The 22084-nt window shown below is 37.3% G+C and overlaps 1 protein-coding gene across 8 annotated transcripts in view; it reads left to right on the forward strand.

Moving 5' to 3' along the window:
* AGFG1 (ArfGAP with FG repeats 1) overlaps positions 1-22084 on the forward strand; it is a 35431-nt gene that overhangs the window by 2384 nt on the left and 10963 nt on the right. For all 8 annotated transcript variants that reach the window (XM_061365204.1, XM_061365205.1, XM_061365206.1 and 5 more), the window contains exons 2-5: positions 6482-6575; positions 16362-16477; positions 17002-17164; positions 18138-18294. In XM_061365204.1, the coding sequence (XP_061221188.1) occupies positions 6482-6575; positions 16362-16477; positions 17002-17164; positions 18138-18294 (530 nt within the window). The remainder of the gene's footprint in view (positions 1-6481; positions 6576-16361; positions 16478-17001; positions 17165-18137; positions 18295-22084) is intronic.

The following is a 22084-nucleotide window of genomic DNA, read 5'->3' on the forward strand; positions in this document are numbered from 1 at the left end:
AAAGGCTCTTTATGAAGAAAAGTTGTTAATGTATTGGTATTATAATAAAATGCAAATAACTTATTCTAAATATGCAGTGGTTTTGTGTTGCTATGACAAAGAAACAACAAATAACATTTTTAGTTGTTACAGCTAGTAATACCTATGCTTACAGCTGGAGTAAAGGATTGTCAAGAGGACTTAATGCATTCTTCTGAAATGAAATTAGGCTAATTCTTTCATGTTGGCTTGGAAATGCTTTCATAAATTGTGTGCATGATTACATGTGTTCCTTTAACACCTTAGAACCTAGCCAGTGGGATATTTTTATTAGGGATGAGACTAAGCATTGCTTCTTGTTTTAATTATTTTTTTCTGATCTGGTGCAAGAAATATTCTAAGAGTTGAGTTCAGTAGACTTTTTAATTTTTTTTTTTTAAGTATGAAGTGCCCAATGAAAAATTAAAATAGTGGTATATTAACAAGTCTCCTTCAGAAAGGTTTCTTAATTAATTAAAAGTGGCTGCTAACATTGGTATCATCTTAGGCATGTTGTTCTCCACGAGCTAACTCCAAATTTTTTAAATCCGAAGTATAACTTCTTTTCCCCCTAAGTTTTCTGAAGTGTTTATTCACTGTCCTGGCAAGGACAGTCTATTCAAACTCCAGACCTTCATTTTGGATCTATCATTAGTTTCCATCAAGGGTTCTGTGTGTAGAAAGAGAGCAGTGCTATTTATTACTAGATTTAGCTTTAAAAGAACCCCAATTATTCTTCACTATTTAAAAAAAAAAAAGTCTGGCTTGTTCCAAGTACTGCTAAAAATGATGAGAGAAATGGTGACTTTGCTGAAAAGATCTGTTTCTGGCAGGTGTTGAAGGTGAGTCTTGTCAAGTTAGAACTATGAATAACACAGAGCAGGTCCTTTTCTTTAATACTTCGGGTTTAAGTTTTCTCATCAGTTTGGGTTTACCAGAGCAGAAGTTTTCCTCTGCAAAATCATATATGCAGGAGAAAGTTCATGGACAGTGATCGATAGTGCCTTCCTCTTAAAATACCTCTGCTTGTCCTTTGTTTAAATTCCTTGGGGGGGTGGGGGTGGGAAGCAAGCAAGCTAGCATCACAGAAGCTGCTCCCCATTAAACTTTTTGGTGTTTGACAAGAATATAGGATGTGTAGAAATGTATACATGAACATTTCTTCCCTGATAGTGGGAGGAAATGCTCTAGAGGAGCAGTCTTCTTGGCTTAAGGATTACGGTAATACAAAACCACAAGACTTGTCTTTGTTACAGCAAAACCACTGTAATGTTGGCAGAGGGGTTCTGTTGGTTTGACAGAAGTCCTTTGGTTCAAAGGATTATATTGGTAGCTATGTCTGTGTTTCTGCGTACTGCCGTGTGTCCTGCTGACAGTGGCAGCAGCCTTCCTTTTGTCTTATCAAATGCCTCTTTGCCTTGCTTCTCAGCTGTCTGTGCATACTGTGCTTTTAAGCACTTCTGTACTACTCAGCCTGCTCCTAACTTTTATAAAAAGAACATGTTCTTAAATTCTCAAATGGAAAATATTCCTGTTTGAGTAGGCGTACACTTCCACAAGTTCTGTACTGTAAAATGTTTTATTTAACCTTGAATTTCTTTATTTTTTTTAAATATATATCTCCTGATGTGTTTATTGGGACACTCCTACCTTTTGCTTCCTCCCAACTTACTGAGGAAGCCTCTTGTTCAGATATTTGCACTTTGGGCTTGTGTCAGGAAGGAGCAACAAAGAATGTTTAGAATGTTATGGTTACTGTGGGGGATGTTGAAGCTCTTTAATGCTATTTCTTACAATTATTGGATCATGTGGTCTTTTGGCTGCTTATAATATTCCTAGCTGAAATTTTTAATTCTGGGATAGGACTATTGGATGGCAGATACTAGTAACAAACTAATACCCCCCCCCCCCAAAAAAAAAAAGTATGTGCAATGATGGTGATCTGTTGTCCCTTTTCCCAAAATAAATTTTGCAAAAATTAAAATGCTTTAAATAAACTATTAGAGTGAAGGTGACGCTGGTTATGTTGGTGTGACTTTCTAGTTTTGCACACACACACGTATATATTTTGGAGCATGTTTGGAAAATGGCTCTGTGTGTTTTACGTGTGTGTATGTATATATATATTAAGGGTATTTCCTATGTTAGTTTCTTAGTTTCATGGCTGGAGAGCAAAGGGGATATCTATACCACTGTGAATACCTCACAGTTCAGAAAGGATGTTGGTTTTTTGTGGTGTCTTTCTTTGTTGTTTTTTTTTTCTTTTTAAGAATAAAATTTATTTAACCTTGACTATGCTTCTAAATGTGTGTGTGAGCCTTTCGCTGTTAAAAATAAATGAGCTTGTGAGATGGTGGGAGGGTCTCCAGGGAGGGCTACAACTATTAAGGAGTGGCCAGTACTGCTTATATTCTCTTTGCTGATAATAGTTGCATAGAAATACTGTAACATGGGTATTGTAAAGCTTTTTTTTCCAGACACCTTGGGACACAGATTTTTTCCAGACACCTTGGGACACAATTGCTTTGGCAATTGAATTTGAATCATTAACTTCCTGTTTCTTAGGGAATCGGATTTTACTGGCTTAGACTTAAGTTCATGTTAGAATGTGATACAGGTGGACATTAGAGGTGTTGCGTAGCTGTCGGCCCACTGTTCCTCCCATGGAAGTGACCCTCTGTTCCAGCAGAGCCCACTCTTTTAAGTTTTTTCCCCCCTCCCAGCCCTGGCCTTTGCAGACAGATTTGATGACATCTGGAATGGCCACCCTGCCAACAATTACAAGTTCAACCATAACTTGCTACTAAATGACGCTAATAACGAATGTTCAGTGCTCATTGACAGCATTTTAAATGTTTAATGCTTCAATTGCCAGATTTCAGAATTTTGTATCAGTGGCCTAAAGCTTCCTTTGTTGTGAGAGCACCAGTTTTAACAATGTTCTCTGTAGCTGCCCCTGTGATAGGCTGTGTCAGTGGAAGCCTGGACTAAGTGCAGGGTCAGTGAAGTATAATCTCATAGCAAGAAGTTCTGGTCACAGTGCTATTCCACAGAAATAACGACTGAGCATGTAGAAAGTGGCAGTGATGAGTGGGATCTACATGTGGAATGTTTTGGCTATGGTGTACTGAATGAGTGCAGATGACAGAATAGTCTTACTCTGTCATCTTCCCCAAGGGTCTCTTAGGAGATAGCTGTGACCTGGATTAAGTGCTGAGGGAGTGTTTGGTTGCTGTCATCTTCAGGAACTCTGTGCTAGAGAAATGAGTAAATGGTACTGCTGCATGGGTGCAGGTTGCAAGTATTTGTTCAGGGTCAATTTAAACTTAGATATTATTAATTTGGACTAAGGCACTATAATCCATTTTATCTTCTGGTAAATATGGAATATTGTAAAGCATTACAACTGTGCAAAGGTCTTGTCAAATCATAGAATAGTTAGGTTTGGAAAGGACCTTAAGATCATCTAGTTTCAACCCCCCTCCCACTAGACCAGGTTGCTCAAAGCCCTGTCCAACCTGGCCTTGAACACTGCCAGGGATGGAGCATCCACATCTTCCTTGAGCAACCTGTTCCAGTGCCTCATCACACTCGCAGTAAGGTATTTCTTCCTTTTATCTAACCTAAGTCTTCTCTGTTTAAGTTTGAAAATACACGCGAGGAAACAACTTTGCTTTCTTGTGGTTTGTTTTTTTGTTTTTTTTTTTTAATACAAAAAGAAAGGCTTGTGAATTCCTCAGAAGGGATAATCATACTTGGCTGTCTACCAGTAAGCTTCCCCCATATGTAGATGAGTTGTTTGTGAATCATTTGGGTCATCAAGTAATCTTTGTAGGTAAGGAAGCATAAAAAATATCTTAGGTTTTTCAAGTAAGAGTACCTTTTGTACCTTGGCTTAGTTCTTGAGTTCTGCTTCATAAATCTCACAACTGCTCTGTTTTAGGGAGATTCTAGTCAGTTCCTGGGTATAATGTTACTGAAAGTGGCTCATCCTAGTTAGAATAATAAAAGAAGTTAAGGTTCAGCTGTTCTAATGGTAGAATCAAAGTAATTTATCTAAAGAAAATAATGCATATGTTGTGGGCTATATTTGTATGCTGAAAAATGCACCTTCTTGTCTTGAATTCTGTGTTCCCCTCTGGCTGCTTGCACTGCTTTCATAAGAGGAGGCTTTTCACAGGCTTCCTCCCACCCCTTGCCATGTTAAGTAAACATAAACACTTGTATGTATAATACTGCAGCTTGATCGTTAACTTTGCATTTATGGCTATTAAAGTTATGTTCAGGATTTCCAGTCCTCCTGGACCATGGATGTAGCAACATGGTCTTTCTCATCATGCAAGACACCTAGCGCTTCTGTGTTGTGATCTGAGCTTTAGGAATGGGGATGTCCTCCTTCAGCCGGAGGATATTAAAAAAAAATAAATCATCATCTTATTGCACATCATGGATATAATATGTAAATCAGGAAACTTTATAACCTGAACCTTAAAACTCTAGAGTAGTCCCCACTGGAATGCAAGAGCATGTAGGAAGTTTCTAGTGAGTCTAAACAAAATCTTGTCGATGCTTTAAGTACATTTGATACTACTGCTTAACAGAACTGAGTATAAGTGTTTGCTGATGTAAATGTTTTGAAGAGCTGTAGCAGATCAGTGTAGAATAGGTACTGCTTAAACTTGTGCAGTGCCTTTCAATTACAAACACATGTACAATATAGCACTTAAACTATACTTATTGTAAAAATTAATTTCTAGCAGAACCTAGCATGAAAGTTTAGATATACTACCTGGGATGAAAAACATGTCAGTGTGTTAATAAATAACCCTAGCTTTTAAAATAGTCATGAAATAGTTTACAACTAACTGTACATCTTCCTTAGTAGGAGGAGAGTAAATTGAACAGACTAAGGTAGATGGAACCAATTTTATACTTAATCTGAAAGCAAGTGATTGTAATATAGAACTTGATGGAATGTATTTCTGTGAAATACCAGGTGAATGCCAACCACCTGGCTAAATTTTTTCGGTAAGACTTGAATATAAAATGTTACTGTATGGGTCATCAGATTTTTGTCATACAGTGTTTTGATCTATAACAATTTAACTTACAGTGTTCCTGAAACAATCATGGAGTTTAAAGAAAACTACTAGTAGCCTTAAATTGGATGCCAGTGGTGGGGTGGTTTTTTATTCCTAAAAGCAATGTGAACCAAATTTATAATCAGAGCATAGTCAAAAATACAAGCAATAAAGCTAACTCTTACCAGTTGATTTGTAAGTTTTTTGTTAGGCCCATATTACATTCTGCAAGTTTCCCCAACTTCCTTTCTGGAAACTTTCTGTTCATATATATAACCACAAAATTTTGTGTTCTTTGATGTCTCATAGTTAATGTGTAGTCTCTTTTTTCCTTTTAATTTTTCTTCTCTTTTCGTTACAAAAATCCAGGCCTGACTGTTAAACTAGCCCTGTTGTATTGCCTAAGTTAGTGTCTCCATTGTTTGGCCTATGTAGGATGTAATGTTCTTGTTTCCACTGAGCAAAACAGGACTTGATAAGTATTTGTGGGCAAAAGCAGTATTTAGCATGTATTTAAAGAAAGAGTTTGAAAAGAAAGACAGCTTTTTCTTATACTGGCACTGTTGCTCAGCAGGATTTTTCTCTATGCTTGCAGGTTTTGACTGAACTGGGTTTGACAATGTCAGGCTTTGGCAGCACAAATTACTTGAGTTTCTGTTAGCCTTGCTTCAGCAGTCTCTGGCATGGATATGAGAATAGTGCCAATCTTTGCTTAAGGCAGAGCTGCTGAAGTTTTGGGCTATTACATGAGTAATAGTATCTCTCAATTGAGAATACAATAAAAACATTGGTTTTTTTGCTTTTGCTGTTGTGACTTGTGCAGTTTCAGGAGGAGGGAGGCAAACCTGTGGATAGAAGGCTAAAAGTGAACTAGAAAAAGATGCTGTCAGGAAACAATAAGTATAGGTTAAAGCAAGAGAAAAAGAACCTGAGCTGGGGAGTTTACCTTGAAGAAATCTAGTGATTGGGTAGAAGTTGTACTAAGAATAGGCTGAAGTGAGGAAGGAGTTGGAGGGAAAGAAAACTACAACAGAAGGGCCGAAGAATGGGAGATGAAAGATAGAAGCAAGGGTGAACAAGTTCTGGGAAACAGATTAGACAAAAAAGTCTAATTCTGTTTAAGAAAACACTTTGCATAGAAAGTATCAGAGTGAGTTTGCATCTGCAGTTGTAAACACTGGTCTTCCCTAAAGCTCAATTATTCGACTTTGCATGCTGAATGTTATTTTAAGATGATCTTAAGTTACATGGCAGTACCAAAATGGGTGTGTTTTACAGAGATGGCTCCTGAGTTTCAAACTTTTTGGTTGTAATGTTAAAAGTGATCATATGATGCCAGACTTCGTGAATACTGACTAAATACTACTTGCTTCTTCTTTTAGACGGGGCTTGAATCCACCCCACAGAGTGAAGTCAATTTCAATGACTACTTTCACACAACAGGAAATAGAGTTTCTGCAGAAACATGGAAATGAAGTAAGTATCATTTGGGGATTAATGTGAAAGCACGAAACCCACTTGATAAACTTTAAAATAGTACTTAAGGAAAATGTCTATTTTTCTCCTTTTTTTTTTTTTTTTTTTCTGTTCATAGCAAAATGTAGCCTGAAGTCTGAAGCCAGCTTCATTTGAAGTGAGGCTGTTTCACTTGGGTTGCTGATCATCAGTGTTATGTGTTATTGCCCCACTCAGACAATCTAGATTCATATGATCAGTATTTCTGAATTGGGTTTTCTTTTGCTTTTGCTTAAGGCAATATGCATTTTTTTTTTTCTTCCTGTAAGCCCAGACCTTGAGACTGAGTGCAGCAGTGTTTCCTGAAAGAGCACACTGTGACAAAAATACATTTGTTGCTTGTAGTTGTATTTCTTCAGAGTAGGTGTCAGAAAGTCTTCTAGTTATTTCAGTAGCCTTTCTTTAATGAAAGTGTATCAGCATTGAAGGCTCTTGGAGACGGAGGAAAATGGAATTTATTTTTTTTCCTAAGGATTGTTATCTAACAAATGTCTATATGTTCGGACTGGCTTGAGGCAGCTCTGAAGGAAAAAGTTCTAATGTACTGTCTTTTTATTCTTACTAATTTTTTAGCAAAATCTGGGAGGTAAATGTTGCATTGGCTCTATGTGGACATGTGGGACATGTAGACCCTGCATGTGGCTATTGCTGCCTTTAATTTGAGGATGAAGTTTGTGTTTTAATACCTGCTATAGCACTGAGGATTTTAGAGTCAGCTTTTGCTGATGTTCTGAGTTAGAAAAAGTATGACTTTTTGCATAGGGAGAATAATAAAGTAACTTTTATGGGTATAGATACAGTATGTTGGAGTCTTTTTCTGCAAGATTAGCTTGTAAACTTCAGCTTTACTTAAGGCTTCAGAAATGTAGAGGAAAACATGTGTCTATGTGTGCCTCCCTTCTTTCCTCCACACCTAATTTCTGCAACAGCTAGAGATTGCTACCACTTCCATTTTTCACTGATCTGAAGCTTTAAGTGATCTGTGCTTGACTGATGAGTGTAGTTGTCCTTCTCATTATAGACCTTACTAGTCTGCCAATCATAAAGACTTACATGATACGGAATTTGTTACTGACATAAAAAAAGTTCACGGATGTCTGCAATGCTATATAATGCTTCAAAAGCAGGGATATTTCTGTTTGTAGTACTTATTTCTCTAATCAAAGTATTGCAATGTTTTCAGTGAGCTACCTGATAAATGAAAATGCCATCCAGACTTTAATTTGGGGTTTTTTGGATAGCAGTGCATTACCTTAATTGTAAAGTAACATTAAATAGTTATTTGTAGTTGTAGATGGTAGATTTAAAAAGTGCTTATACTGACCAGAAATGATGTTTTAAACACTGTTAGAAGTTTAAAACCTAATTTAAACAGATTTTCACTTTGTCACACTGTGTGTTGCAATAAACATTTTGCTTTCTCTTGCTGGTATTGCAGTTTATCTTGTATGCAGGTGAGTATTCCAAAGTATTGAGATGAAGTTCATCTGACTTCACAAAACAACCTCACAAAAAAACCCAACAAACCTTCTTGGCTTAGCTTGCTGTATGCAGCATAGGTGGCTCTTATGTATATAAGAAGTGAAATTTTCTAGGATAAACTTGTTCAAATGTGGAACTGTCCATCATTTTAGAATATGGACATGTGAAACAAAGTACAGTCAGTGAATGGCTTAGGTGTTGTAATGTTCAGTTGGTTTAGTTCTGCAGATTATATATACAAAGCTCTAGTTTTTGCAATCTAGTATTCTATTTTTCTTTTGTTTTTCTATAGCTTGTAAAATACTTTTTGTCCCACTTTGACCTCGCAGTCTTTCTCCAACATGGCCAAGGCCTCTGTGGTAAGCTTTTTGGCTTCCAGATGATTGGTGTACAATAGGGATCTGTTTCTGAATAGAAAGGAAAAGAGCAAGAAAGCTTCCCTGAGATAAGGTAGTGAGTTGTTCTTAGAAGATGTAGTTTTTCACTCTCCTTCCAAGAGTACTTATAAGGTCAATATATTCTATAATGATGAAGGGTTTTTTTTGGTTTTTTGGTTTTTTTTTTTTAAGGGGAGAAATAATCCTACTATCTGAAATAGTAACTTTTCTCTAGTTGTCACAAATCGCCACCTTTGTAAAACATTGTTACTAAAAGGCTTCCTCACAGCCACTGCTTTGGGAAGAGATTATTCAAAGCATCTGTTACAGTATGCACCACTATCTTCTTCCCTGTATATACATCTTCAGCGAGTGTCTTTCTGGCATAGGTAACGTGAAGGTTTTTTTGGATGAGTTTTTAACTGTTTCAAATACAGATTTAAGGATTTTTACTGTGTGAGAATACATCTATGTTTTAGTGTTGCTTACTCATCTGCTGGAGTAAAAGATGTCCAAATTCTGGTTTTGCTAGTGTTTGGATTAGTTTGCTTTTGCAGCATGAGTGGAGACAGCTTCAAGCTGATATTACTCAGGTGCCTTCTGAAGCCTTTTTGAAGGATAAAACAATTCTGACTTTCTGGGTAGGATTTTTCTCCTCCTCCTCTTCATGAAGAACAGTGTGATGTATTTTCACACTGTATTTTCATGTTAAGAATAATGAGAGAGTGGTATGGGGATGAATCTGTTTGAATACTCATAATCAAATGATAATGTTGCTTAGCCATCTGATTCAGTAGAGCAATGGTAGTAGAAAGTGAACTCACTGTTAGCAGAAAGTGGAGGTGGTACTAATCTCATGTTGCCATTAGAGCTGTGAATGAATATTCAGACACTTTCCTCCGAAGCTGAAAAATAGTATTATGAGGCAAATCAGTTACATAATTAATTTTTCTACTACATTTTTCAAAACTGCCAGGTATTTTCGAACCTTTCCAAATAGCCTAATTTGATATGTATATGGTGGAAGAAAATTTAGATAGTACTGGTCTTGTATTTGGAAAGTCTGTGTACCTTTGGGAGGAAAGGCCATGTATGTTTACCTGAGGTATTAAGCAGAACACTATGCAGGTATTCTCAGCTGCTTGGGAATAGTTTAACAGTGCTGAATTTTGTTTTGGTGCCAGTCTTCCTAACTCTTGCTAGCACCTGAGCAAGTGCCAGTTTTGCACACTTTTGCAGAACTCATAGCAGTATGAGGCTAGTTCAGAGCTGGTGTCTTGCCTGAGCAAAATGCCTTGCTAGAATTGACTTTACTGTGGTATGTGGCCTAGAAACCCTGAATTGGAAAGATCAGTACTGAGTTGGAGCTGATGAGTCCTGACAGCATGAGCTGTGCAGTCAGGTGTCCTTGTTGTACATCCCTGGTTCTGCTAATATGATATAGAAGTACAAGAGCCAATTGTGTGTAGGAAAATGTCTTTGTTAGCAGGATTTGTTACCTTGCAGTACATGCTTATGAAAGCAGCTGTAACTTCTGGACCCAGACTGACTTTGAAATTGGTATACTGGCAGTATAAAATTCTTTCAGCCTACAGAGATTACTGAATAATATTGATATCAGAAGTGCTGAATTACTAAACAAAGCTATAATGTGCTTACATAAGGGAACTGTTTCCAAATATTTCTTCCTGTGGTGAGTGTTATGTTTTGGAACATAGCTTTCTTGTGTGGTAATCTGTAATTCTTTGCACTGACAGCATTATGTATGGTGCATAATGGAGGATATTTTATTGGGTGGGGAGGGGGGTAGGAAAAAATCTAATTTGGCATTTACCAGCCTCCTGAAAGGTAATATCTCTTTAGAGCTTTTAAAACTAGACTGACATGTGTAATCTTCCTGCAATGGTATGTCTGAATCTAAACAAGAAGTGCTGTAGGTCTGATGGTGTGCTTTGTCTAGTTGAAATGCAGCTTCTACCAGCAGCAGTACTTGTCCTGTCATAGCTTTTCCTGCTGCCTTAACTGCATACAAGAGAAGGTAGCTTCATGAGCACAAACTTGATTTTGCTGGCTGAACTGAATTCCTATTACTCCTAACGAGCACAACTATGCTAAGAGAAGTTTCTAAAGTGTGGTGGCTCAATGTGTTGTGCAAGCAGAAAGCCTTTGTTCCTCCCATATCTGCCTTCCCACACACACTGGAGGATGTGTATCAGTGAAATAGTTATGACAAAGTGGTTATGGTAGTGTTGATTATTTGAAATATGTAGCACTGGAATAGAAATAACTGAAATCTCAGATTATCTCAGCCTTTCTCCAAAATTTGATGGATACTGCTGTTTTGAGGATTTGCTTTGTTGGTTTTGTTTGTTTGTTTGTTTTTCTTATTTTGTAGCAGCTTTTTAATGTGCCAGTCCTTCCCCACCTTCCCAGCTCTGTAAAAACACATAACCCCCTCACCCCAAAACATGACAACAAACCTAGGAGCAAAACCAAAAGCTAAATTTTTGTGGAAAACGGGTATGTTTATGTTCCTCTTAGCCCTTGAGCCCTGCTTGGAACTCCTGAAAGCATGAAACGTTACTAGGAGGCTGGGTTTTAAACCAGAAACCTTTCTGGTTTAACTTCATCTTGTAGAGTACCGGATGTGGATTGAACGGGATGACTTCTTTGTTCCTTTCTGTCAAAGCTGGAAAGTAGTGTATTGGAAAACAACTTCTCTCAAATAGAATAGCTGTTGAGTGCAGATTTGGGGAAACCAAAGGTATGAAGAGAAATATAGTTAAAGACTTCATTATAACATACGACATGCGCTTGGCCCAATTTTTCCTTTCAGTGGTATATTTAAGTTATGGCAACTCAGTTTCTGCTTCGCTTCCTCCTGGGTTTTTGTCCAGGTCAGGGTGAGTAGGTTGAAGCTGGTTGTGATTCTCTTTGCCTCTTTGCTTCATGCTGTACTTACTGATCTAATTCTGAACTTCCTGGTATCTATTTGCCAAATATTTAATGACATCCCTTGCAGCATTAGAGATTGTTGGCAGAGAACAGGTACTGTTCTTCCCAAACCAGTTGTAAAAGGCTTCTCATAAGCTTTTACATTTCATGAAGATAACTGCTGAGTCTTGTTTTCTACTTCTTGTTACCTGTCAAGATAACGCTTTACTTTGTTTTGTTACTACTTTGTGTAGTAGAGGCAAGCAAAACTTCAGTCTTGCTTCTGTCAACCCTTCAACACAAGTAGACTTTCAAATGCTGCATACACTTAATTATTCCAACTTCAATGCTGTCTTTTTTTTCTTTTTCCTTGTTGCACTGGTGAACCAGTGGGACATGGACTAATTATACTTTTCAGGGACAGTGGACAATGGTTATGGATTGTTGGATATGTTCCACTGTTTCTAGGGGTTTTCACATAACTTGAATGTTTACTCTTGGCTTCAGCTTGTCAGGCTCTTCTCCTCCAAGCAGAGCATTTTGTTTAATAAAGCTTTGATTATCAAAAGGAGGAGCATAGTAAGACTCTTAGTGAATAACAAAGCTTTTGAATGGAGGCTTATTTGTGCTGCTTTTGCAAAAAGAGTAGTATTGGTATTAAATGGCTGCACCGGAATATGACATCACCAGAAATGGTGTGATGTATAATTTTTGGGCGCAGTAACTTAACAGTAATGTATAACTTTGTGGTGAGTTGAGATGCTTCTTCACGTGTTACCTGTAAAAGCAAAGGCATGAGTAATTTTGTCAAAATGGAGTTTAAGATGCATCATGAAACTTGGGCAGTAGCCTTTTCCGTTACATTGAAAAAGAGAAGTGTTTTGAAATGTACTCTTTGGGATATCAATTCAGATTTCTCAAAACATATTGTTCTGAATTTTTCCTTGAAAATTGCTTCCTTGGCGGTTTGGTGGGTTTTGGTTTGTTGTGGTTTTTTGTTTTGTTTTGTGTGTGTGGTGTTTTTTCCTTCTCTCAAATAGTAAGTTTGTATCAAAAAAGAACAAACTTTGACCATGAAGACTGGTAATTTAAAGCTCAGATTTGTGCAGATTTGTATATCCTTTACTGCCTTTTTGCACCTTTTTTTCCCCCCCATGTCCTGTGAGAAATGGCTGAGCTAGAGTCAGCACATGCTGCAAATAACTGCTAATTTGTTCAGGTGTCCTGCCTAGGCAGCTGTCAGGCAAGACAGGACATAGAACTGAAGCTCAAACCAATCTAATTGTAACAAACCCCAAGCCCCAAATAACAAAAAAAAAAAAAACCACAAACAAAACAACCCAAAACCAAAACAGCAAAAACCCTAACAAACAACCACATTGTGGAAATGTAGAAAAATCAATCTTTTAGTATCTCAAGCACTTTCAAATTCAGATAGTGGATTTAAAAGCTGTGATTAGTGAGGAGTAATCAGGGTACCCAAGATGTAAATGCTGAATGATCATTCCCCACCATAACTCAACAGCAAGTTATATGGCATAAATATCCTTTATCTTTATAATAAGAGTAACTTTTAAATAGCTAAGAAATAAAAAGACAATGGCCTCATCAGTAAAAGTGCATTTCTCACAGCAGCCTTTTCCTTGCACAAGACACAGTACTGTTAGCAACTTTTAAGACTAAACTAAAGATAACTATTAAAAAAAATTCTTACGACAATGCAAGTTCTGACAATAATATTTCTTAGTTTAATTTCTGTTTTTAATTTCATCCTGTGGTAATGCACAGCACACTGCCGTTTACTTTTTTTGTAGGTAGCTGACAATTGTGTTGTGACTCACTTGAAGCATAATCAGTGAAGTATTGTGGATTCCTGTCAAGTCAGATGATAGTAACAGAAGTAGAGCATACAGGTCACCAGCAAATAAGGAAAGACAAGGGGCCTTTTATTGTGTTCTGAATTCTTGCTTGCAATGGTTGCTGATGTTCAAAGCATTGTGTGGTTCTTCACACAGAATTAGACAAAACTGGCTTTTTAGTAGTTTCTTGTTGATTCTAAAACTTCATAAAATTTGTCTTCTAAAAGAACTTGTCTGTATTTAAGACTTCTGAGAAACTACTTCCTTGAAGAACTCTTGAGGTAAAGAAACTTATGTGAAATTTAATTTGCATTTCTGATGTGGTAAATATTTTAACTTGTATTTGCATAGTTACTGCTGTCAAACTCTGTTAAAATGACAACTTCTTGATCAAGTGTCTGTGACTAAGCCTGGGTGCTTTTGCTTGGTAGTTGTGTATTGTGTGCTGGCCATTAGTAGTAATGTTCTTTCTGCTACCAGTAACAGAGGATCAGTAACGAATGCCTGACAGGTTTAATTAAATAAATTATAATAGTAACTTAAGGTATATTTCAGTTGGTACTGCTTTTTGTGTTTAGAAGAAATCTGTTGTTCCAGGAAACACTTTTGGAAGCATGCTTTCTGAAGGTCTGCAAAAATTGCAGTGCAATGCAACCTTTATTAAGCTTGCTTCATTTTAAACCAACAGTGTGTCTGGACAGCATAGACCTCCTTCATACCTGTTTGCATATTCACAGAACTGTTATCTGTTATACCTGGTAATGATCTCAATTCACACAGGGCCTTCTTGTCTCATTTCTCCTAGAAATGGTCTGTAGTGGTCAGGAAGACTTGAGACTGTTTGACATGGAGCTGTGTTTGTTGTGGGTTTTCTTTGTTTGTGGTTCCACTCCCCTTCCCCTCTGAATACTTAGGCCCTCCAGGGTGAAGATGAAGCAGAAAACTGGGAGAGGGAAAAAGGTGAAAAGCTGGGTTGCGGTTTGACTGTTTATGTGAGTTGATCTTGGTACAGGTTTCTGTGGTACTAGTGACATGGTAATTGTGATGAGTTTCTTTCATCTGACTTGTTTTGGGTGGTAGGAGAAGAGGGAGTAATTGCCTGATATGGGTGGGGAAGAGGAAATCCTCTTTCATTCTCTAGCACAATTTAGGCTGAATGCAAACTGATAATCATGGTATAGCCCCAGGTGTTATTGGGATAAGTGCAGGATTGAGTAGGGACTGTCTGCTTTTTTGTAACTAGCCACAAAAGGACTTCTCTTCCTCTCAGCAATCATATGTCTGCTACTTTGTACAGTTATACTCTTTAAGTGGAAGTATGGAAATACTACTGCTGGCCCATGCTGGACTATCCGCTGCAAATCTTTAAAACTATACAATGAATGTTCTGACTATAAATTTTGTCAGCAGAAAGTAGTGCTTATCTGAAAGATGTCCACTATTAAAATAGTGCTTCATGCTATTAGCTGTTCTTTTAGCTCACACTTAAGACTTTTTGGCTAAGTTTATATCTTCTACATTTTTATGAAGTACTATGCAAATACCTTCAGTTTCATTTCACCTGTTACCATACTGCAAATAATGACTTTAAATTTGCTAACTCAAATCAGTGTGTTGAAGTTAAACCTTTTATGGAGTACAGTTGCTGAATGAATATTGAATAGCTGAGTTTATTTGAAGTAGGAACTACTGATCTTATTTTTAGATGAGTGTCTAATTCACAAATTTAAGGCTATCATTTGGTCATTACTTAGGTGTGCTTCCCATTGTTCATCTCTATCCACTAAATGACAATAAGGACTGTGTAGTGCTGGAAATGCAGGTGTTCAAGACATCAAGTATGAAATACATACTTAGGCTGTCTAAATTAATCCTGAGCAATCTTTGAAAGTGACCTGTTAAGTTTTACCATGTCTGGCAGCTACTGCTCTAGAAGATGCGAATTTGCTACAATTTTGGTGAAGTTAGCTGGCTTGGTAAAGAAGAAGTCAACTGGGAAAGATGTAGTGGCAGTATCACAGCTTCTACCTTGATTTGCCAACTTCCAGGGCTGTCAGCTTTTGCAGCTGTTGCTCGTTAGAGAATGCTTCATCTGAAAGTCATGAGGGACCATGCTCAAAACCTAACACTGTTGCAGCAATAGAGGGCAGTGTTTGTAGGAGGCATGCGGAGAAGAATGCTCAGGACTATTTCAGAAAGGGTGTTGGAAGAAGGGGTATGCATCATAAAAGCAAAGGTTTCTTGACTCTGCTTCTTTGAAAGAAACCTGTTCTAAAATGGTAGTCTTATTTTAGAGGGTAGCTGATGTTTGCTGTATCATTTGGGTCCATACTCAGGTTACTTGCAGAGTAGTCTTAAGTGCTTAAAGAAAACATTTGAAATGTGACAATTCCTATGTCTTAGTTTTGAGAACAGTCACCTTTCCTCTTGTTTTGCTCAAGAATTGAAGCTGATCAGGCTGAGAATTTTGCAACTGGCTCAGCTTTTGCTTACTTACAGCTACGTTTAGAAAATTAAAGCAGAGCAGAAGTACTTTCCCTTTCTGTCAGCCTTAGTAAATTAAATGCAGTTTCTATGGTATAGTATACATCATGGTAAGAAAGGCTGCTTTAAAAACAATGTTCCTATACTCAAATAGTCATAAGTATAAATACTGAATCTCAGATCCTTTGAGAGCTACTATATGGGACTTAGGGCATATGGAATCTGTTGAAATAGTTTAAACCCTGGAGTACGGGTAAGGGAATGTGTAGCATTAGGTGAAGGACTAGAGTCTTCAATATCACTAGCAGAAATCAGGTGCTTTGCCCCTTCATGAGTGCCTGATACAGATAGTTTGTAAAGCAGTATTTGGGGGTGAAATTTTATGTTAGGAGTTGCTTGCCCTGCTGTAACAGATGGTCTTTCAACTTTAAATATTTAGACCAGTACATGGTGCACCAGTTGGTTGTTAAAGCAGCTCAGTCTGGAACAAAAAATATGCAGCCGTGCACTTTTTATGATGTATTACCAATGGTAAATCTAAATAGGCTTTAATTTATTTTTCTTTGATTAATCTGTGGTTGTGTTATTTTCTTGTTGTTTGTTTTCATAAGGTGTGCAAACAGATTTGGCTAGGCCTATTTGATGATAGATCATCAGCAATTCCAGACTTCAGGGATCCACAGAAAGTAAAGGAATTTCTACAGGAAAAATATGAAAAGAAAAGATGGTAAGATAGATTTACAATTATAAATGTTGCCTCTATAGCAAGAAGTGAAGGTGGACAGTTATCCTTGCATTTTTGAGTGTGCTTTCCTTCTTGTGTGCTCTTTGCACAGCTGTCTGAAGTAAAATGATTTCTGGACTTTATTCAGAGCTTCTACAGGAAGCAGAAAAAAATACAGCAGTTTCTCAGTGTGTAGCATGTATTGACAGTACAGAAATGGCTTAAGGGGATGTGAACAGCAGTGTAAAGTAAAGAATTTTGCAGGCTTTTATTAAGGGTGGAAGACACCTGGCTTGTATTAAGTAAGTGCTATAAAATATTGATGACTTGGAATTCTAGTCCATTTTAAAAAGATCTGGCATAATTAAATAATGGGTATTTTGTAGGCTACTGATAATACTTGTTTTGGAGTCAGTGGTTAATATAGCAGAGCTCAGATATACCAATTCTCACACTTTAGTCTTAACAGTGTTAAGAAGAACTTTTCATGTTAAACTTATAAAACCCATTGCTCTTTTTGAATGTAGGTATGTTCCTCCAGAGCAAGCAAAGGTGGTGGCATCAGTGCATGCATCCATATCGGGGTCTTCTGCTAGTAGTACAAGCAGCACACCTGAGGTGAAGCCACTCAAATCTCTCTTGGGAGAAGCTGCACCTGCACTGCACTTAAACAAGGGCACACCTAGCCAAGTGAGTAATGAAAGCTGAAAAGCACAGAACTGTTAAGCAGTGCTTTTTCTATTTTAGTGGCAGAATTGTTGCAATTGTAACCGTTACCTAATGATATGATGACTAAGTGTTTGCAGATCAGGTTCTAAATTAAACTTACTTCTATTGACCAAATTGATTTATTTTTTTAAGAATGGCTATTTGCAGAAAGCATAATTTTTCTGGTGTGATTGACAAGCTTAATTATGGTAGACTTTTACTTAAGTATCTCTCTAAAGTTTGAACCTAATGTGATATATTTTCATATTTGGTGTGTTTTTTTTAATTTGAAGACAGTAAAATGCCTGGTAGTCTTAACCATGAGATTAAGTAGTGAATATGTGGGTGAAAAGTGTGATGTTTGTCATTATTTCCTATGCATTTTGTAACTGTGTTGAGTGGCTTTTGAGGAGTGTCTGTATGTTGTTATGTAAAGCCAAGCAACATAGTGTTGGGCTTTACATATGTTTTGGAGGGAAAACAGTTTCGCTTGAAAATCTCTTTTACCTTTAGGGTAACAGACAATCCTTGAATGGACCTCTTTAGAAATCAGCAGCTTGCAGCCTTGCTATGAAGTCCTTCATTTTTTCTCTCCCTACACTGAATTCTAAAGATTTTTTTCAGAATGCAGTGAATAACTGTATTCCAGCTTGTAAAATTTTTATTGCTTGTATTTGTGCAGAATTTGCAGTTTCAAATACATAATTTTGAAGCTGCTTGTATGCTGCTGATTTATTCTTCTAGGCCCTATTAATCCACGGAAATTTGCTGCAAAGTTCCTTTAAAAGCTACTATAGAAGCATAAATAGATTGTCTCCCTTATATTGTGGGTGGAGGATCTGTGCTGTACACAGCATCTTAAACTTAAGGAAAAAATGTCTTGTAGTTTTTTGCAAAAGTCAGTATGGTAAAATATCAGCTTTTTTGTATTAGCTAATCAAAACCTTGTTTGTAGTCTCCTGTTGTAGCTCGATCTCAAGGACAGCAGCAACAAGAAAAGAAACAATTTGACCTCCTCAGTGACCTTGGCTCGGATATCTTTGCTGCTGCTGCTCCCCAGTCAACTGCTACAGCAAATTTTGCTAATTTTGCACACTTCAACAGTCATACAGGTAAGAATTGTGAGCAGTGCATCTGTTTTAAATGTATAAAATATAGTTTTAATTTTTGATTAGTTCAGTCTAAAATTTCTGAGGTGTATGTCATTTCTGTGCTTTGTGAATGTTATATTGCTCAAGATTTTCCTTTAGATCTTTATGAAGACAGGGTGAAGACTTAAAGGCTGATAATCCTGTTTTGTTAAGTGGGAGTTGCTGAAGCTATTTTCTATATGTACAATTGCACTGTTTCTGCCTACTACTAGAACTTCAGATTCTTTGTGGGAGAGAGAGAGATGAGTAACAATGTAGGGAGAAGCTGATATTAGACCTCCAATTTTGTTTCTGAAAATTATTAGTAAAAGTATTTGTGGAAAGACAGCTGATACAGAGGCTTTAAAGGGAGTTCGCATTGGCAATAACTGCCAATTTGTTAAAAGCAAAACAAAGGCTTTCCTCATTTTAAAGCATAACCTCCTCTTTTGTTTGTGTCTATTTGAAAACCAAATACTACCCATCTGGGTAGCATTCTGCATTTTCAAGAAGAATAAACAAGTGTTGAGCATATGTATTGACTAAGAATGGGAGTAGTCCTTGTATTCTTAAAGAATGACTTCAGTAAAATATATTGAGCCCTCAGGCTTTATTTTTAGCCAGAGATCTTGAGCCATAGAAGTCTATCCTAAAGAAAAAGTTGATTCTGTGGTCACTGGAGTATGTTGCTGCTAACTTGCATTGTAATTGTAGGAAAGTAACTTTGCCTGCATTGCCTGAATGAGCTTTTCTTCTGAGAGAAACTGATGCTGCTGAGCCAACGAGAGTGGGAGATATTTCTTGTAAATCAATCCTGAAATTGTTAACAGTTGAGATGAGTTGTGATGGAGGGGTCTTAAGGCACACCTGAAGAACTGAGCAAAGTATCAAGGATTTCTCAAAGTTATCTTTTAAAAAAGTGGAATAATTGGCTGAATTCAGTATAGAGGATAAGAATTGCAACTGCAGAGTATTTTGTAAAATCCTTAAAATTAGTATTGCATGTTAATCATCTTTTCGGAGGTATGTTAACTGGGACAACTTTCACTCACTGGCCAGTGTTACTAAAGAGGATGCAGATACTTAGTTCTTCCTCATAACTTTTCCTTTCCAAACTAATTGCTTGATGATTTTTATATTTATATACACTTAATTACTTTTCGTGGGTTTCAGGAGATGAAAATTCCATTAAAGCAATATTTCAGTACTTTGTTCCAAATCTATCTGGGTAATTTTTAAAGAGATAAAAAGCAGTATAAATATACTCCTGTATAAATATAATCTTATGACAGATGATCATAGAATCATAGAATAGTTAGAGTTGGAAAGGACCTTAAGATCATCAAGTTCCAACCCCCCTGCCATGGGCAGGGACACCTTGCTCTAAACCATATTACCCAAGGCCTCGTCCAACCTGGCCTTGAACACTGCCAGGGATGAAGCATTCACAACCTCCCTGGACAACCTATTCCAGTGCCTCACCACCCTCACAGGAAAGAATTTCCTCCTTATATCCAATCTAAACTTCCCCTGTTTAAGTTTTAACCCATTACCCCTTGTCCTACCACTACAGTTCCTAATGAAGAGTCCATCCCCAGCATCCCTATATGCCCCCTTCAGATACTGGAAGGCTGCTATGTTAATTAATAAGTGCTGAAAAATGAAAATTGAGAGGAATACTCAGCTTTACTGACTAGTTTTCTGTTTCAGTAATAAAACATTTTGATCATTCCCATGACTCTCTTCCATAAGTTTTAGAACCCAAAACAGTTTTAGGGCTGGTAAATCAATTTCTGAAAGACAGTAATCTAATTCTGAGCATGTGTTAGCAGAATGTGTACTGCAGTTTATCTGAGGGTGTTTTCTGATTTGCTGGGGTAAAACATTTGTAAGGGTTGTTCTGTGTGTGCTACCACGCGGTAATGTCAACTGAAACTAATAATGAAATGTTACAGACTTCTCTTTGGAACAGAAGGAGGGTTGATCAGTCTGCTAGCTTTGGCAAAAATGAGTTTTAAAGGCTTATTTAAGGAGCTTATAAACATGCTGGGGATGGACTCTTCATTAGGGACTGTAGTGATAGGACAAGGGGTAATGCGTTAAAACTTAAACAGGGGAAGTTTAGATTGGATATAAGGAGGAAATTCTTTCCTGTTAGGGTGGTGAGGCACTGGAATAGGTTGTCCAGGGAGGTTGTGAATGCTTCATCCCTGGCAGTGTTCAAGGCCAGGTTGGACGAGGCCTTGGGTAATACGGTTTAGAGCGAGGTGTCCCTGCCCATGGCAGGGGGTTGGAACTTGATGATCTTAAGGTTCTTTCCAACCCTAACTATTCTATAATTCTATGTAATTTTTGTTAGTAATCACACGCTACAGCAGAGGATGAAAGAACTTGCACTTAGCCTGGCACTGCTTTCCTGTTTTATGGCCCTGTGTTCTTGTTTTAGGGCTTGTTGACAGGGAATGGACTTCTGTCTTTCCCTTCATGTACACTATGGAGTAATTAAAAAAATCATTGAAGAGCACCAGCAAATTTAAGGTCTTCCTGTAGAAGTTATTGTTTCTGCAATTAAGGCGTATGTTTCCTTTTTTTTTCTGCCTGTCTCCCTGCCCCACCCCAGACTTTTCTAATGTACTGAGCTGTCTCAGGACACTGTTCCATGTTGAAATGGAAACCTGCTGACCTTCTCTTTACTGTCTGTATTTAATTAATGAAGTTTCATAGCTACTGCCAAATTGAGATTTTGAAGATGATGGTAGATAACTGTTCTCTATGATAAAAATTATGATAAAAATGTGATAAAAACAAGATGAAAAATTTTTGGCATGTAAACTTTCTATAAGCTAATGGAATATTTGCACGAAAGATTTAAGAGGCATAGTGACACAACATAACTCTATCATTGGTATAAAGGAAGGGGCTTTACCCAGAAGAAACACAGGAATATGACATAGTTTCAGTTCTGTAATTTAATATATATGGACTCTATTTAGGTTGGTTTTGCAATGTTTCATGCCTTTCTTCCATCCTAGTGCAAACCTTGCAGAGGTTTGTAGAGGCAGCTTGCATTGCAATTACTGGTGCTGTCATACTTGAGCTAGCTGTTGTACAGCCTCAGTGATCTGCAGTCACAACAGCAGTTGTAAATGTATGCCACTCTGCAGTCTGCTGCAGTTCCTTAACTTATGGTGGTTCTTGTGTTTCTTCACGGAGAACTGAATTTTGGAATTGCCAATCTACATGTTGTTCGGGTACAGGAAGGTACAGATCTTACCTGCTCTTTACCTTTATGCCACTTTTACATAGGTTTAAACTATACAGCATAAAATAAAGCAAGATTAATATCTTTACAGCTCTACTGTTCCAACTCTACTTTGTGTCAGCTGATGCAATAAAATTCTTAAAAGTAGCCTGTAATGTAATACATTCCAGTTCTTAAACTAGATCCAAAAGATACTTCAGATTCTTGACATGGTATCCTGTTCATGTGAGTGGTTAAAAAGAAAAAAAATTTGTAAATTCCAGGGACAACATGTATTTGCTTAATCGTTATTTGGTTAATGAAACATCAATCTCAGTAGCCCCTATCCAACTGATGTATCAGGATGAAAACATCACCTTGATTTTAAAACAAGGCGCAATAATCTATTCCTTTTAAAAAGCTACTGATTGAAAGTTAAAGTAACTTTGTGGAATTTGGAGTCTTAAGTGTGTAGAATGCTGTTTGAAATACAGGCAGTATAATGGAAACTTTTTTCTCTGTCAAGTTTTT

Source organism: Neopsephotus bourkii, unplaced genomic scaffold (assembly GCF_033783945.1).
Source record: "Neopsephotus bourkii isolate Nb327-2 ecotype Australia unplaced genomic scaffold, CSIRO-AGI_Nbou_v1 NB_1279, whole genome shotgun sequence".
Taxonomy (NCBI): Eukaryota; Metazoa; Chordata; class Aves; order Psittaciformes; family Psittacidae; genus Neopsephotus; species Neopsephotus bourkii.